Below are 18,836 nucleotides of genomic sequence, written 5' to 3' on the forward strand. Positions count from 1 at the left end.
TTCCTCCTCAACTCTGAAATCATAGTCCTCAAGTAAGACCCATGAACTCCGAATAACTTCACTCACCTCTCTGCTTCTACTAATGGATTCTCCTTTACAAGGACCCTGCCAGGCTCCCAAAATGTGCCTGTTACATGACCAGAAGTAAAGATGTGCTTACTTCATACTGTGGCCTTGGCAGCCTATTAGAGCAGCTGACCAAAAGCCTTAGCAAGTGTCAAGTGTCAGCAAAATTTAAGGCAATGATGATGAAAAGAATTATGTGACGATGTGAAAAAAGCCTAAAAATTGACCATAATTTCAACATCTATTCCAAATTATCAAAAGGAACCTGAAAGTTGGGAGAGTTCAAGTCTACCTTACGTTGCCAACATCCGAGAATGTAAGAAACTCTAAGGAACATAAAGTGGATTATATCTGATATTCCTGTACTCAGCTGGTAGCACAGCCATCACTAACATCTTAGGAGCTCTTTTAAACCTCATCTTAGGTTAAGATTGTCCAAGGATGGAAGGATGGAGATCTGGAGTGAGGATAAAAGTTAGTTGGAAAGGTTTCAGATCTGCCCTGCCTCCATATAATAAGGAATGATCAATCACTTTTAAAGAGAATAGGAGTCTGGTGGAGACTGCAGTTTATGAGACTCAAAGACAATGTTTCTGATGCAGATGAGAGCAACACTGGAGCAATACAAGGAACACTCCTGTCTCACTTTCTCTTCGCTCTCTACAACTCAGACTATAAATATAATACTGATAAAGGGGATGAGGCAAAGAAGAGGAGTCAGGTGGAGAACTTTGTTTCTTGGTGCATAGAGAATTCTCTACATCTAAACATCAGCAAAACCAAGGAACTGCTTATTGACCTTCACAGCACCAAAGACGGTCCATGTCCAGTTATTATTCAAGGAGTGAATTTAGAGGTGGTGTACATGAATGACGTGTTGGACTGGTCTTGTAACACAGAGGAACTATATAAGAAAGGGCAGAGCAGGCTCTGTGATTGGCAGTGGAACTTTCTATGCTGTGGTGTGTTGGGCTGGTAACATCACTTCAAAAGAGGCTCACTGAATGAAAAGGGTAATTAAAAGGGCAGACTCAGTTATAGGATGCACTCTGGACCCCATGGAGTCAAGAAAAGAAAACTGAGAGCTGTTATGAACAATTCTGCACATCCTCTCCATGCCGCACTATCCCTGAGGACTTTCAGCCAACAAATAATTCAGCAAAGGTGTGTCAGGAAATGGGACTGGGGTCTTTTATACCAACAGCAATATGTCTGTATATTGCCTCACTGTGACTGGAACTGCCAAGTTAGAAGTTTTCTTTCTGTAGCTGCGTTTCCCAAAATTACCAAAGTTCAGCAGCTCTAGCATACAAAATGGGATTCAGCAAAAGCACGACACGTCAAAATGATTCCACAGACAAAATATCTTCATTATTAAAAGCTTTAGGAAAAATTCAAAGTAAATCAGTTCACACAAAAAAGAACAAAATGATATAGTAAAAAAAAGGAAAAGTATTTCTTATTAACTTACAGGGGATAAAAGGCCACACCATTGTCTATGGCTATGACTAAGCAAACACTAATATGAGTTTAACTTAAAGCTTTAACTTCCTAAAATTGGCTCTTACACTTTCCTTTCTTTTTAGTTTTCTGGTGTGTATTTGAATGGGGTTTGTTGTTTGCTATAATTAAACAATATTATTTATTACTGAGTTTTGTTATCTATCTATCTATCTATCTATCTATCTATCTATCTATCTATCTATCTATCTATCTATGATAAATAAACAACAGCGATCAAGAATGTAGCATTATACAGTACAATAAATGTTTCACATTTACTATACCAAAACACATTGCTGTCTCACCTAGGAGCCTCATAACATTTGGGTGGTCAAACTCCTTCATGCAGGCAGCCTCCCGTAAGAAGTCTTCCATCTCGCTTCGTGTGCAGATAGCTACTGTGTAGAGAAGAAGGAGCAGGAGACAGACAGAGACTGTCTTGTGAGGTTCAGAACAAATTTAAAAAAAAAATTCTATATTAGATTAGGTAGACTTTTATAAAACCCGGAGAAATATTTGTTTGCAGCAGGAAAGTCCAAAAACAACAGACACTATTATATTATATAGATTCAAGAAAGTAATCCAAGACACAACATTAGAACATTAGAACAATCTAGACGAGAACAGGCCATTCAGCCCAACAAAGCTCGCCAGTCCTATCCACTTATTTCTTCCAAAAAAACATCAAGTCGAGTTTTGAAAGTCCCTAAAGTCTTACTGTCTACCACACTACTTGGTCACTTATTACAAGTGTCTATCATTCTTTGTATAAAGAAAAACTTACTAATGTTTGTGTGAAATTTGCCCTTAACAAGTTTCCAACTGTGTCCTCATGTTCTTGTGAACTAAGTTTAAAATAACAGTCTTGATCCACTGAACTAATTCCTTAATTAATTTTAAACACTTCAGTCAGGCCTCCTCTTAATCTTCTTTTGCTTAAACTGTAAAGGCTCAGCTCTTTTAATCTTTCCTTATAATTCAACCCCTGTAGCCCTGGAATCAGCTTAGTCGCTCTTCTCTGGACCTTTTCTAGTGCTGCTATGTCCTTTTTGTAGCCGGGAGACCAAAACTGCACTCAGTACTCCAGATGAGGCCTCACCAATGTGTTATAAAGCTTCAGCAGAACCTCCTTGGACCTGTTCTCCACACATCTATATAACCTGACATTCTGTTAGCCTCCTTAATGGCTCCTGAACTGGGTCTGGGGGTTGATAGTGTCGAGACCCCCATGACTCCTAAATCCTTCTCATAAGATGTTCTTTTGATATTCAGACCTCCCATTTTCGAATCAAGTCTACGTGTCATACTTTACACTTACATACATAAATATATAAAAGTAATTGTTGTAAATCAGAATGCACACTTAAAACATTTTCATAAATAAAAATAATTATGATTAATAATGTACACAGGTGGCACTGTGTTACAGTGGTAGTACTGCTGCCTCGCAGTAAGGAGACTTGGGTTTGCTTCCTGAGTCCTCCCTGCATGAAGTTTGCATGTTCTCCCCGTGTCTGTATGAGTTTCCTCCCACAGACCAAAGACATGCAGGTTAGGTGCATTGGCGATCCTAAATTGTCCCTAGTGTGTGCTTGGTGTGTGTGTGGGTGTGTGCCCTGCAGTTGGCTGGCACACTGCCCAGGGTTTGTTCCTACCTTGCGCCCTGTGTTGGCTGGGATTGGCTCCAGCAGATCCCAGTGACCCTGTGTTAGGATATAGTGGGTTGGACGATGACTGACTTTAACAGGATCCCTACCACTACTGAAACTGACAACACGTATACTTCTGGAAATAGATAAGCTCTGGAAACTGTTGCTCATCTCTTTTGGGAACCAAAATCTGCTGCCTAATGACAAAAAATAAATTTAATGGAAAACACAATGGCTACTGTCTGACAAAACTGAGCTGTCTGCCTATCTAATCTGATTGTAATGCAACCCAGTGACAGACGATTGATGCAGATCAATATTGTTAAAAACTTTTATAGCACCATTCTATGATGAAATCCAAACTAAAAATGAAAACATTTATAAATAAAAAATTACACAAAGATTCAAATGACCCGTCTCATCTCAAGCTACACAACACTTCCACTTCATGTCCGGTGTTTCTGTAGTGAATATCAACCCAATGTGCTCTTCAAGTCAGAGTCCCCCATTGAACCAGCAGCCACCTTCTGGCTTGCAATGCAGTGTCAAGCAGAAAGACATAGCTCTGCCATTAAATATACATTTGATTTTATATAGTGCCTTTCTATGGTGAACTCCCTTCCTGGGTAGTTGCCTGCATGTTTCTAGAAATGGAGATCTATCAGGTGAAGCAGCATGCTCAAGTCCATAGAGTACAGTACATTATCACTGCAGACTGAGCTGACTCTATTGTGTGGTGACTACTAGGGGGCCACCCTGCTTAAATTCCCATAAAAGTGTGCACATTTCTGCACTTTCACACTGCCTACATTTTAAAATATCAAAGTTTCATAAGTTGTTCTGCATTGTAAGATATTTGTCTGCTTTTATGGGTTGAGTTATTGTGTGTCATTTATAGAGCAATATCCACTTGGTGAGGAACAAGGACACGACCAGCTTCGCACAGTCTGGAGGATAATTTATAATCAGATGTCCAGTGGGAAAATGGGTTCAGACCGGTAGAGAAAGTACTGCTGGACATGCCAGTGTGAGAAGGCAAGGGCCCGTAAGGGTGCCAGTCTCACCACTCATTGCAGCAGTGAAGCTGAGCTTGGATTGCTCGCCAGTGGGAAGAAGAGGCCTTTTTCATTAGAGAGGAACACAGAGAATGTGTATACGTTAATGAAAGGCAATACATTAAATTAATAAAGACTAATTCATAGAGCAGACATCTGAGGATTATAAAGGCACAGATTCAACCAAACACTCTTACTTTTCATGGTTTTCACTGCCACTTTCAGGATGTAGTCTTCCTGTGTAAGTTGTCCTGCCATGACAGATCCAAACTCCCCTGAAAATAAAGTACAAGTAATACTTTTAATAGAAATAAATGTGATTTTCATTCTTTTTTTATAATAATACTCAAAATCTCTTAATTTACTGGTGTGTATGATAAGAAAGTAATCTTTGTGGTGTTTACTGTGCAGACATGACATCAATCTAATTATGACAGACAAAATCATTTCACTATTCAAAATCAGATTCTTGTGAACTTGAATAAATATATAAAGTTCTTTTCTAAGGCAGTTTTTTAGATTATTTTTTTTAAACAAAAAGAACTGATTTTCCTTCTCAGAATTTTAAACTCCATGAAAGACAGAAAGTACTCATCCTGCCAATCAATAAGTGCTTTGAGGAGTGAAATAGAAAGAATTAGTATTATTATGCCTCCATTATGGATAAGAATGGCCACTAGAGGGAGCCAACCTTCACAGTGGAGTGCTTGAGGTTAGAATGCAGAATACTGACTAGAGTTAATATTTCTCTCACCCATTATGTGGACATTAAACAGAACTTGTTGTCTGTGCTGGAAATGGAAGATTTAATTGATTGCTAATTGTGCCTCAGCTTCCCTGGAAAACACAGGCCAGTTTTGGAAAAACTCACAGAAGCTGACATTCCATTTCAGGGATGTGGAGTGGGAGTCTGGAGCCTCTCATGGCAGCACTGGATAAGAGGCACGGACATCATTTGAAAGTGGCATCTGCCCATCATGTGACTCACTCTCACTCAAATCCCATTGGCACAATTTGGAATAAGCAGTTAGCCTAAAAGGCAGCACATACAAAGTCCACATAGACAACAAGTGGGCATACAGTAGGATTTGAACCTAGAGGGCTGTATCCACCTAGGTTTGCTTCCCGGGTCATCCCTGCGTGGAGTTTGTATGTTCTCCCCGTGTCTGCATGGGTTTCCTCCGGGTACCCTGGTTTCCTCCCACTGCCCAAAGACATGCAGGTTAGGTGCATTGGCGATTCTAAATTGTCCCTAGTGCGTGTTTGGTGTGTGTGTGTGTGTGTGTGTGTGGTGCCCTGCCCGGGGTTTGTTTCCTGCCTTGCACCCTGTGTTGGGTGGGATTGGCTCCAGCAGACCCCTGTGACCCAGTAGTTAGGATATAGTGGGTTGGATAATGAATGCAGCAGTGCTAAACACTACACCACAATACCACACAATGATACATTTTAGATGAAATGTAGCAAAGTTCATCAGATTTTACAATATTAGGACATTATAACAGTTGTGACCAGAACAGGCCAGTCAGCACAACAAGCTTGTCCATCTAGCTGAGATTCTCCAAAATAACATCAAGTCAAGCTTGGAAGGTTTGTAAAGTACTGCTCTCCACCACACTACTTGGTCACTTATTCTGTTGAATCTGTGGTTCTTTATGCTATTTTTTTGTGCAAAATGTGCGTCCCTGCATTCTTGTTGCAGAGTTTATATAAAGTAACTGGGGTTTACTGTAATAATTCCTTTAATAATTTTAAACACTTCAATCAAGTCACCTCTTAATACCTGTTTGTTTAAACTAAAAAGTCTTTCCTCATTGCTCATGCCTTCAGTTTCAGGATTAGCCTAGATGCTCTCCTCAGGACCTTCTTCTGCACTGCAGTTTCTTTTTTGGTACCTCGGAGACCAAAACTGAACACAAGACACAGGTGAGGCCTCACTAGTGTGGTAACAGTAACATTAATAGTAGTAGTTAGTGATGATTGAAACAGATGAATTTTATTTTGCATATGTTGTGAATTACAGAGTTAACCAGGCACACAAATTGCTGAAAATACTCAAAATGCCCACTAGAGGGGGAAATAACCCTGGCTAGTAATGAAAAGGGCTGAATAGAAAAAGAAATCAGTTGTTTGCAAAAATGCAGCGAGACATAGCATCAACTCTGAAAAGCATAAAATGCATAGCCAGGAATGACAAAAGGCAATGGCAATCCAAAGCAAACAAGTCCAAATCACAAATCGAAAATAAAAAGTCCAAAACTAAGCATTAAGTCAAAAATCCAGTCTTCTTCTTCTCTCGGCTGCTCCCATTAGGGGTTGCCACAGCGGATCATCTTCTTCCATATCTTTCTGTCCTCTGTATCTTGTTCTGTTACTCCCATCACCTGCATGTCCTCTCTCACCACATCCAAAAACCTTCACTTAGGCCTTCCTCTTTTCTGGCAGCTCTATCCTTAGCATCGTTCTCCCAATATACTCATCATCTCTCTTCTGCACATGTCCAAACCAATGCAATCTCGCCTCTCTGACTTTGTCTCCCAACTTTCCAACCTGAGCTGACCCTCTAATGTACTCATTTCTAATCCTATCCATCCTTGTCACACCCAGTGCAAATCTTAACATCTTTAACTCTGCCACCTCCAGCTCTGTCTCCTGTTTCCTGGTCAGTGCCACCGTCTCCAACCTATATAACATAGCTGGTCTCACTACTGTCCTGTAGATCTTCACCTTTCACTCTTGCTGATACCCGTCTGACACTCTTCTCCACCCATTCCACCCTGCCTGCACTCCCTTTTTCATCTCTCTTTCACAATCCCCATTACTCTGTACTGTTGATCCCAAGTATTTAAACTCATCCACCTTTGCCAACTCTATTCCCTACATCCTCACCATTCCACTGACCTCCCTCTCATTCACACACATGTATTCTGTCTTGTTCCTACTGACCTTCACTTCTCTCCTCTCTAGAGCATACTGTATCTCCACCTCTCCAGGGTCTCCTCAACCTGCTCTTTAATCTCACTACAGATCACAATGTCATCAACAAACATCATAGTCCACGGAGACTCCTGTCTAATCCCGTCTGTCAACCTGTTCATCACCACTGAAAATAAGAAAGGGCTGAGAGCAGATCCCTGATGTAATCCCACCTCCACGTTGAATGCATCCATCACTCCTACCACAGACCTCACCACTGTCACAAAATCAAAAATTCAGTAAATCACAAATAATCAAAAAGCAACAAACACTAGAAAACTTGCCACAACACAAGCACATTCAATGAACCGCAAGGGACTGGAGGGTTTCCTCAGCCTGTATAGGGGTGAAGGCAGTCCCCTAAATTGAAGAGCAGGTGGTCCTACCTCTGGGGGAAACACACACACAACAGAAGAAATACAACAGAAGATACTTTGAAGATAAGAAGCTAGATTAACAACAATGTTGACATAAATACATTAACAAAACGTAAAAAAGTAAGATTTTGGAATCCCAGTCCCTGCCCTGGCTGTATTATGACAGCATACAGTTTTGCCAAATTGTCCCTAAAATTAGTTTTGCAAGAAATTTTGCAATTGATGTCACCACAATCTTCCACAGATCCTTCCATGAAGCTCCACACGCTCTCATCCACCTCATGCACTGCTTGCACATTCACATCGCCAGTTCCACCTCGCACTCCTTAATTGGGTTCTGAGTTAACACCATCTACACTCATGCTCCTCTGCTCCATCAGCTGATCCAAGCCAGAATCCTTGATTGAGTCTTAATGGTTTTTTCTAGGGGTTTTAGAAGTGCTTCCTAACTGCACCCCGTTCCATGTTCTGCACCAGATTACTTTTAAACAGTGTTTTTGAACAGGGAGAACAAGGTTTTGTATAAAATATAAATATACACTATGTGCTAATGGAATAAACTTTAAAGGGGGATTAAATTTTACCACAAATTTAGCTTTGTGCAAATTGTTTTGCTCATCACTAGTAGATTTATTGTCATGTAAATTAACATCCCCAATGTTCTAAATATATCAAACTATAATAAGAAATCATAAAATATAATGAAAACCCAATTATTACTGTAACATTTTGTTATAATATTATATATGATTACATCCTGATTGTCCACAGTCTTAAGCTGGATAGTGACGAGTCTCCGAGGCAGTGATGTTGGGAGTTGGGGGGCATCAGAGATTTTACCCCCAATCTATAGCAATCAGCACCTGATCTTTTTTGGGAACGTTCAAAACTAATATCATTAAGATCCTCATCCTTTTGTCCATCCTGTTTGATTCAGCCTCTGATCATAGCATGAAAGGCCAAGGGATCCCCCGCACTTCATTTTTATAGATTGCATAGGCGATTGCAAAACTTCAAGGTGGGCCAAAATCTGCTGTTTGATTTTTTTTATCTGGATAATTAGACTAATAGCACACAACAAAATACCAGATGGGACAAAGACCCTAATCTATGCAAATCCTAATGGTACACCTGGTCCCAGGTTCTCTTCAGTAGTTGTTCCTTCATGATCAGATCTCCCATTGTATATTCAGATCTAACATTTCTACTTCCTATAAAAGTTTGCTCCCCTTGACTCAAACACCAGATGAGAACTCATTAGACAGAACACCTAAAGTTTGTCCAGTTACTCACTACTGGTAAGTGAAAAGAAGAAGAAAAATGTGAGGAAAAGGTTAACTACAGTGAAGTCCTTTAATTACCTTCACCAAGGGTCTTGCCCAATGCTAGTTTGTGCCGATCTACCATGACATCTTGTAGCTTCTCCTTCAGGTCATCGCTGATTCCTAAGCTGTTTACTGTAAGAAATAACAGGAAAAAAAAGTTAATGAGTCACCACTTGTTCTGGGGTTATAACAAAGCTTAGCAGAAGTTCCTGAGGGGTCACAGAACACTAAAATTGCAGAAATGCAAAAGCTGACGACACACTAGGGTCAGGGCAAAAGATCAGATATTGGTCACTGCTTCCCCTAAACTGTGGCTGAGTCTCTGAGGTCTGAGTCTCATTCCAGCAGCTGTCTGTGATTAGCTGGCATCTTCTCCCCAAGTCTGAGTGCGGTATCTCTGAGTGTTTCATTTCCATCCTTTATTCCAAACGGATGTATGTCAAGTGTGGGTTTGTGCCTGAGCGTTTGCTGTTCTGCTCTGGTTTAGTTCCTGCTTGGACAGGATCTGCCCCAGTACAACCCTGTGACAATGGTACTACTACCATTAACTGAAAAATGGATCAATGTAGCAATTAATGCTATTATTTCACTGCATCAAGGATCTGCTTAGTTACTTTGCATTCAGAGTTTTCATCGTCTTCCTGTGTCAGTGTTGGATTTTCTTCACTTGTCTCTCTATTATAATAAAAAAAATCTTTATAGCCTGAAACGAGACGTGACTTTTTCAGAGAGATACTTTCACATCCCGCGAGACGAGACTTTGTACCAAGAGATTTAACCACGGCCGGTGCCAGAAATAAAAGACAAAGAGTAGATGACAAAGTAGAACGTTGTAAATAATTCAAAAACGTTGGCACGGAATACACGTGCAGAGCAGGTTAAAGATAATGAAAGTACTAAAAATCAAAAGTCTCAAAAAAATTATAGCAAATATCGTATTTGCGCAAACAAACGGAATTATTACTCGGTGAAATAACGAAACAGTGAAAAGAGATTGAATATATTGTTGGGATTTAAACTTTAAGTCAGAGACTTGTAGATCGTCTAATTCTTGTTGCCATGAGGGAAAAGTAGTGTTTCTTCCCAATGAAGAGGCGTATCTGCGAGAATTAAAAGATGTGCTGTTTGGTGAAAGTGAAATCCACATACGTGAGCGGCAGAGACGCAAAGTACCTGCCAAGTAGTGCAGGCTGGGGGTGGGGGATTGGCAAATGAAGCCCCCTAGTATGATAAATTATATAAAGTGACCACAGTACCAATTGAAGACAGATAATTAAATAATTTTTAAATATTTGCTATCTCTTACTCTACATGTATCTGCTGTGCCTTTCCTCGATATCCACATGTGTCTGAACCTCCCTTGACCCGCACACCCTTCTCTCGAGCATCTTAGCAGGTGACTCTCTCAGCATGCGCCTTCACTCCTCCTTGTGTGTCTCACACTTGCACTTCCTCTTTTATTGTGTCACCAAAGCCAAACTGATAAATCACACCAAAGTCAAACTGACCAATCAGGTTACTCTGAGAGAACTGACACATACACAGAACTTAGTGTTTTATTATATGGTAGATTTGCTAAAATGATGTGCATGTGTGAGTGTGCCTAGTTATGAATGGTTGCTAACTCATTAGTTCCTGCTAGTTCTGGTTAATGGAAAATCTGTAATGGAGAAAATGAGTCCAGAAAATAGTTTGATTGATGTTTTGCACAACGTCAGCATGGTGGCACACATTTTTGAGATGCTTTCTCACTTCTTACTGATCCTGAAATTTTACTGTAAAATTGGCGACTATCTATGTGAACTTCAATCTTCACACTCGGCTTGTGCTGTGCGGCTTTTCTACAGCACCTTAAAGACATACTGTACATTAATTGACCAATCATAACTGGCCCCATTTTGGATCGTGTATGTACAGTATGCATGTGTGTGTGTGTTTGTGTGTAACAGCATCTCAAGCAGGACTGAGTCCTCTGGTGACAGGCCCCAGTTCCCTTTGATATAATGGTAAAAGTAGCCCAAAAAAATTAGTGGATGAATGTATTTGATTTGGTATAGTATTTATAATCAGGTTATTAATTCAAAGTATGTACAATTAAACTGAGTTGTTACTGCAGGTGAAATTGTGCATAATATCAAAGTGTGAACACATAGAGCTGACTAGAAAGGACTGGTCCCACTGATGGTCCAGACTGCCACTTTGTTTTCCATTGTCTGTTTTCAGACTGACATCCACCGTCATGTATTTGTGAAACTGAAGAAAACAAAACGTTTTGCAGTTTGAAATTCTTGACACATTCAGCAGTGGAAGCTCTAAACTGTTGTTTCGCTCTGGGGAATCCGGTGCAGCGAGGTGTGCGTATGTGTGTGTGTATGTGTGTGTGTGTGTGTGTGTGTGTGCAAGAAGATGAAAGAAGGTCTCAGATTTGATACTCTGGCAGAACTGGGAGCAGCATGCAATAAGAAGCAAGACAGGGTAAGATGCCAGTCATACACTAACATCTATTCATGCCAGTTGAGATTGAAGTCCAAGTCTGTGCCATGAGGCTGGTGTGGTAACCATTTAATCAGATCCAATTCTCTGTGACCTGACGGACTTCAGCACACCAGGCCTTTCTATCCAAAACTGCTTCTCTGAGTTCCTTCCTTCCTTAGCGAGGCCATCTACCCAGTACATACTCTGTCATCCTCTTCTCCTTTTGTTTTTAATGTTCTCAAACATGAAGGAATCTGACCTCTCATTTTGTGGCCAAACTATTTGAGCTTTTGTTTGACAATCACGCCTTCCCATGAGCACTCTGGCTATATTTCTTCAAGGATGAATTTGGTGGATCTTCTTGCTGCCCAAACAACTTTAGAAGTTTCCTCAGTCAGTCATTGTTCAACTTGCTATATCCTAACACAGGGTCACGTGGGTCTGCTGGAGCCAATCCCATCTAACACAGGTAGGAACAAGGTAGGCAGGAACAAATCCTAGGCAGGGTGCCAGCCCACCGCAGGGCACACACACACACCCACCAAGCACACACTAGGGACAATTTAGAATCGCCAATGCACCTAAACTGCATGTCTTTAACCGGCATGAGAACATGCAAACTCCACGCAGGGAGGACCCAAGAAGCGAACCCAGGTCTCCTAACTGTGAGGCAGCAGCACTACCACTGCGCCACCATGCCACCCTTAGAAGTTTCCTCCAGCACCAAAATTCTTTTGCTTTTAGTGTTAGTGATTCTCCAACTCTCACAGACATACATACTGTATCCACTGAAAACACCATACAATATGGCCATTGCTGATAATGTGATGTCTCTGCTCTTTAGTGTCTTGCCTTGTCACAGCTGTCCTTCCCAGAAGCAAGCACCATTTAAGGTCATGCCTGAACTCTTTATCTATAGAAATCTTGAAGCAAAGGAAAAACAATCTATTACTACTTCTCCTTCCTCTTTATCTATTAGCAAAACATTGGCAGGCCTGGTTGATGTAATCTTGGTTTAGTTGAAGTTGAGCAGCAATCCTGCTCTTCTTCCACTTTCATCAAAAGCCTTGCTTTCAGCCATTAGATTAGTGTCATCTGCATGTCCAAGGTTGCTGATCATGCAAAAAGCAATTTTCCCTTGGGGATTAACAAAGTATATCAAAATAAAAATTTATGACAGCTAGAGGTTTGTCCTTCAAAATGATTGCTGTTCAGTCATAGTGATACCAATGCCATAATACAATAGCTGGCCTTATCCTAAACACTAAATTCAAATCAATAGTTCTCGGATTTAAAGTAAGTGTAATTTATGGTTTGATTTTTGTTGACTTCTTATGTTGGTCGTTGCTTTATTCCAATCCTTCAGGGTCACCTTTCTCTGGCACATGTGTGTGGATTTTTCTTCTTTCTTTGTTAAGAAGATCTTCTACGTCTTCTCTTTAGTCATACCTTCTGGTTGAGTCAAGTTCTCCTGTTTTCTCTGAGGTTTCATAAGCAGTGGAATTGTTTACTAGCATAAAACTTACATCTTCGGGGCAGTTGGTGATCAGTTCACTTCCATCTTTAGCAAGACAAACGCTTTGTTTTACTTGTTGCTATTGCTTTTGCACCTTGCTTTATTTTAGCAAGGTATGGATGGACTAGTGCCACCCTTGTCTAATTCCAACACAGAGTGTCTTCCACACTTCTAGCCCAGCCTCAGGTCACCCTTTGGAATAAAAGGGATCACTCCAGCCTTTGTTATGGTACACACAGTAGGTGTAGTTGTCCAGCTATAAAGTAGTTATGGCACAGAGAGAGCACAGATCTAGGGATTACAATATGTCGTAAAGGAAGAAGTGGATGTTTTGCCATTGGTTTCTTGGAGGCACATAGTCCCAACCTTTTGGATGTCAATGGGTACAAAGTTTTGTCTATCAAGATTGCCAAATGTTGAGTTATGACGGTTTGTTCACTGACCAAGTGTTTAAATGGTGTATCACAAGGATGTCATTTCTCCTGTGATTGATCAATTTTATCAAATGAGACCCAGAAACTGAATTACATAGAGGCCCTTTGGGGACAGAACTGACACTTAAATTGAAGTTAAGAAGGAAACGGGTAATGCCATTCTACAAAGGAAATGTGGAGTACCCAGAGAAGAGTCACCTGGACATGAAGAAGACGTGTAAACTTCATACATACAGTGAACAAGCTGAGTCAATCCAAGTATGCTGAAGTTAAGAAGTGCCAGTGCTAACAGCTACACCACCGTGTACCTCTTCTCAAATAACAATGCAGATGCAGGGGGCAGGGGGGAGAGTGTCACCCAGCTCTAGAGCAGATGCCAGTTTATTGTAATGCCACTTTCTAAAGTATATGATAACAAATTTTATTTCAATATTGCGGTGTCAGAATGGCACAGTGGTTAGAGTTGCTACCTCATCTACCTTTATCTTTGAATCATGCATCCTGCAATTTACTGGTGCCGTGTCCAGTGCTGGAATGGCTGCTGCTGGTTACCCTGAACTGGAGATAACAGGCTTGAGAATGTTAGCTCACATTATGTAAAATCATTAAGACTTCATTTGAACTTTTGGACACAAATGCCAATTAGGGGCATCACATCAGTGAACTGCAGCATGTCCCCCACTTACAGTTCAGTCCAAGACATGCAGTGCAAGCTCCACAGATGTTTTGTTCCTTGAATACGAATGACAGTCAGCTGTTGTTAAGCTAAATATTTAAATTCAGTAAAAACAAGAAAATTAAACAATGAAAAAGATCTGCTAAAAGACATTAAAAAAAAAAAAAACTAGCTTCCACACAAATACAATGCAGGCCTTTTACTTCCCTCCCTCATTAAAATTAAAATGGCTATTTTTTGGTCAGTTTTATCACAGTGGTGTCCGCTTTCTGTGTCTTTGCTTAATTGGCTCTCATTAAAATGCAGACTGACTACTTTAGTGAAGAGGGAGGGCAGTTTGTGACAGCATCCCGAGCTGAGCAGCAACAAAGAAAATCAAGACGAGGCGGCACGATAGTCCAGACAGGACCGGACAAATTTATTTGGAGGCTTGTCAACATCTGAGCACAGATGTCAGATAGGGGCCTTTTCTTTTTTATGTTACGCTTCAACGTAACCCAACAGGGTGAGGCCTGTTTTCATTTGGGAGTCCAATTCATTACTCACCTTGGCACGCAGAATACAGCTGGGTTCAGAAAGCGAGCAGCCAATCAAAATGACCCTCTTTAAGCCCAGTCGTTGTTTGTGAAGCAGGCCCAGACCTCCGGATGTGGCGCGGCTACAGCACTGCGCTATAAGCTTGAGATTAGTGAGATACCCTCTGTGTGACACAGTTGAGGAAGACATGACTGTTGATTCTTATTCCTATTGTTCATTGTGCTTAACTGCTTTGTCTCGATTCATATAAAGTTTTACGCATGCACCTATCTTTTTTATCATTTCCAATAATTAAACTCATTGCAATCTTTGTGCTTTTTGTTTATTAAAATAAGCATGCTTTTGTATTTAGCATGCAACCACAATATAGGGTCTCATGTAAGAACTGTGGTGGATTTAGGCATGGGCAACAAGGGTAGCTGTTTTGGGCGGCATTTTGCAGGGGACAACATAGGGCACCCTCACCAAAAAATTCAGAATAGTGATTACAGCCTGAGCCATTTAGTCCATTAAGGGTGCTGTTTATGAAAGTTAAGGGGCAAAGTCAGAAGTCGAAATCAAGTAATGCTATTTGTACTCCAAATTTTAAGGTAAGGGATGCACACTCCGTAAAGTCCTTGTTATGTACTTAGAGGTGAGCAACTTATGTAACAGAATGGGCACCCATTCCAGACAGTGAGGGGGATCCCCACTGCTCCTGGTTGTTGAAGTCCAATAATACGCATGCTCGTTGTTCCACTTCCAGCAACACTTCAGGGTTTGGCCGAAGAGCTGCTCTCCAGGGCTCAGCAGTAGCTGCAGCATCCTTGATGGGACCTGACAGGGCTATATCCAACTCCAACTCCTGTGGAGCCCTGCGGCATGGGGGCTGCTACCTACCGCTCCGGGAGATGTAATGCATTGGATACGCTCCCTTCCCTAGTTTTTCCAGTGTGAAGGTGAAGGGCCCCAGCCGCACATCACAAGGGGTACACACTCTGGACACCAAGGGACCATCCCTGGTCTGTGAAATCTTATACTGACTATCTGCTATGGACTCAGAGTGGTGGCTAACACACCACCTATGGGCTCCTACTGGTATTGCATAAAAACATAAAAATGTGACATACAAGAGCAGACCATTCAGTCCTTCAGGCTTGTTCATTAAGCTAATAGCTAAAGTCTATGTCACATTATGTGGCTCTTCTAGCAATTTTCATGTGTAGGCTTCATTTAAATAATCTTGGCGAGTTGAAAGTGGTCGTCGATGTTGTCATGCTAATGTAAAGGAAGTCACATAATGTGACATACCCAGCGACTCACTCCAACTAATCTACAACTTGCCCCAACAAAAACGTTGGTGTAGCTCTGTGTGCATTAGAGCTGACGACCAACAAATGCTCAACTGGAAGTACAATACAGATAATGCAGAGACGATATGATACCATTCTAATTGAAAATAAATGAACCATCAAATTGTGGGGGATTTCTAAAAGAGATGAGCCCACATTATGACATTCATCCTCATAAATATTTTGTGAACCAGTGGTTTCCATTACAGACAAGCCATAGAGTAACCTGAAAGTCCTTAATGGGGTGTCTGTCCACTTCTCACACACACCCACACTCATTTTTGAGACATAAGCAGACACTCACATAGAGACAGTGAGAATTTTTAAAGATAGTGTCCACTAGGATTTTGAACATGGGTTCCTGAAGTGCTGAGGCAGCAGTACCATCTCCCATGCTTCCCTAATTGTTACACAGATGTTACATGAGGCTTTTCTTTACGCAATGTAATATTAAAAAAAAGTTCCACTTACGGGTTGCCTCCATTGTTCGACGGCAGTAGGACCGCTGAGCTCGATATCTGACTACTAGCTCACCTCGTTCCATCATAGGCTCAAAAGCTTCCCTGCAGATACAAAAAAGAGTGAAAACATTTAACAATTGGGGGCCATCACTTTCAAAGAAAATCTCAACAAAGCAGTGAGAGCTGGTTAAGCTTTGTGTCAACTTTTCTTCCACAAAACATTAAAGGGCAGTAAGCAGTTGCCATTAGTTGCACTGAACCAACTCACAATTTAGGTGTTAATATTGACACAAGCATATCATTTAAAACACACATTGCAAATTTATCCAAAACTTGTTTTTTCCACCTTTATTTCTAGTAGGATCAACTACTGCAATGCAGTATTCACTGATTCTTCAAATAGTTCTTTATGCAGCTTTCAGTTCTTTCAAAATCTTGCTTCAAGAATTATTACAAGAACTAAAAATTGCAACCACATAACTCTAGTTCACAGATTCTTGCACTGGCTCCCCAGTTAAGTTTATTGCTGATTTCAAAATCCTCCTTTTAACATATAAATCCTTTAATGACCAAGACACTGGATACTTATCTGAACTTATTATTACTTACAGTCCAGAGCACACATTAAGATCTCAAGATGCCAACCTACTAAATATTTCAAGGATTAATAAAATAACAATGGGTGTTTGCTAAGAGTCCTTACTAGGGTCATCCTCCATAGGATCTGTGATCACTTCCTCACCTACCAATGACCGGAGCAGTCTGGTTTTACTGCATCCTGGCACTGAGGGTTCTCATGGAGTGCAAACACGAATATCAGCAGAGTTTCTTTGCAGCCTTTGTCAATTTTCATAAAGTATTCAAATCAGTTGATCGAGCTGCCCTGTGGGACATCCTGAGACTTTGCGGGATCCCCTCAAAGTTTCTGCATATCATAGCTAGGCTGTGAGTGCTGTGTAGTGTAGAACCTCTATGTTTTTCCCAGTTGGTTTTGGGGCTCGTCAGGGGTGTGTTCATGCTCTTACTTTGTCCAATGCTTGCATGGACTAGGTGTTAGGCAGGGTCATGGGGTCCAGCGGCTGTTGGGCATCTGTTGGTGAAGAAAGATTCACGGATCTTGACTTTGCTGATGATGCTGCGATCTTCGCGGAGTTAATGGAGGCTCTGATCAGGTGTGCCAGAGGTCTGGGCTTGCGAATGTCCTGGATAAAAACCAAGATTCAGGCCTTTAATGACCTCTTGGGCACAACCATCAGCAGTGTGTCTGTTTGTGGAGAGAGTGTCGATCTTGTTGAGAGGTTTGCTTACCTTGGGAGCAACATTCAAGTCTCTGATGATTCTTCCTATGAAGTCAGTAGACGGATTGGGAGAGCATGGGGGGGTCATGAGGTAGTTGGAAAGGGTTGTATGGTGTTCCCGATATCTTTGCAAAAGGACGAAGGTCCAAATCTTTATAGTCCTGGTGCTTCCTGTTTTGCTATATGGTTACGAGACATGAATGCTATCCAGTGACCTGAGATGAAGACTGAACTCCTTCGGTGTGTCTCTTTGTCTCATCTGAGAATCCTTGGGTATCGTTGCTTTATTTTGTGTCGAATGAGCGGTTGCTCACAGAGTCCCAAATGAGGCACATTATCTGCATTATAAGGGAGCGTCAGTTATGGCCATATGGTGCAATTCCAAGGGGGTGATCCAGCTAACAGGAGTCTGCCTGGCAGGTTGCCAACTAGGATCTTGAGGCGTTCTGTCATGTGCTGGGTGTGGCAACATGCTGTACCAGTGCATGCTCTCCAACCTGATCTACCTGACCTGTGGGAGTTTGAACTTTTAGTTATAGGGCTCAAAAGCTGTGGAGTAATCTGCCTGCTTACATAAAAGGTGCCCCTTTAGTCTTAGCTTTTAAACCCTGGCTGAAGACTCACTACTTTAGTGTAGCATACCCTGACTAGAACTGCTGATTAGCTGTGCATACTGCATCTGTGTTTTGTTAGTCATTTGTATAAAAATATAAGAATTACAATAATTATAAACTACTGCTAACCCTCGTCTATTCTGTTTCTCTCGCACTTGGTGCTGCTACTCTATTGACAAGCTTAAACTGACATGAAACTTGCATGCCATAATGAAATAACCAATCATTTGCTTAATATGTTTTTAATTACAACACAATAAAACAAAGCCAAAATTAAATGCAACACCTGCATATGTGTTACACTTCAGTAACACGTCGGATTGCATTTCATTTGGGCATGAATTATCCTCATAACTTCTAAGACAATTCAAGAGTTTAAAATATTAAGAATATTAGGGTTTTGTTTGACGATAAATACATTTTAGTCTTCTGTGTGCTTTTTAGCTGATGTCTTAATTTCGGTTTATTAATGCCTCTTCATTTACATGTTTTGACCTTTTCCTGTTTTTCTGATAATCTTTTTGAATCATTCCATTCAAAAAAAAT

At 40.9% G+C, this 18,836-nt stretch overlaps 1 protein-coding gene across 3 annotated transcripts in view; it reads right to left on the bottom strand.

Moving 5' to 3' along the window:
- LOC120538751 (tyrosine-protein kinase receptor UFO) overlaps positions 1-18,836 on the bottom strand; it is a 227,379-nt gene that overhangs the window by 15,955 nt on the left and 192,588 nt on the right. For 2 of the 3 annotated variants that reach the window (XM_039768201.1, XM_039768204.1), the window contains exons 12-15: positions 16,389-16,480; positions 8,985-9,080; positions 4,471-4,548; positions 1,875-1,967 (exon numbers count right to left, since the gene is read on the bottom strand). In XM_039768201.1, the coding sequence (XP_039624135.1) occupies positions 1,875-1,967; positions 4,471-4,548; positions 8,985-9,080; positions 16,389-16,480 (359 nt within the window). The remainder of the gene's footprint in view (positions 1-1,874; positions 1,968-4,470; positions 4,549-8,984; positions 9,081-16,388; positions 16,481-18,836) is intronic. The other variant, XM_039768203.1, reaches the window with a different exon arrangement.

The sequence above is a fragment of the Polypterus senegalus genome, chromosome 11 (genome assembly GCF_016835505.1).
Source record: "Polypterus senegalus isolate Bchr_013 chromosome 11, ASM1683550v1, whole genome shotgun sequence".
NCBI classification, from domain to species: domain Eukaryota; kingdom Metazoa; phylum Chordata; class Cladistia; order Polypteriformes; family Polypteridae; genus Polypterus; species Polypterus senegalus.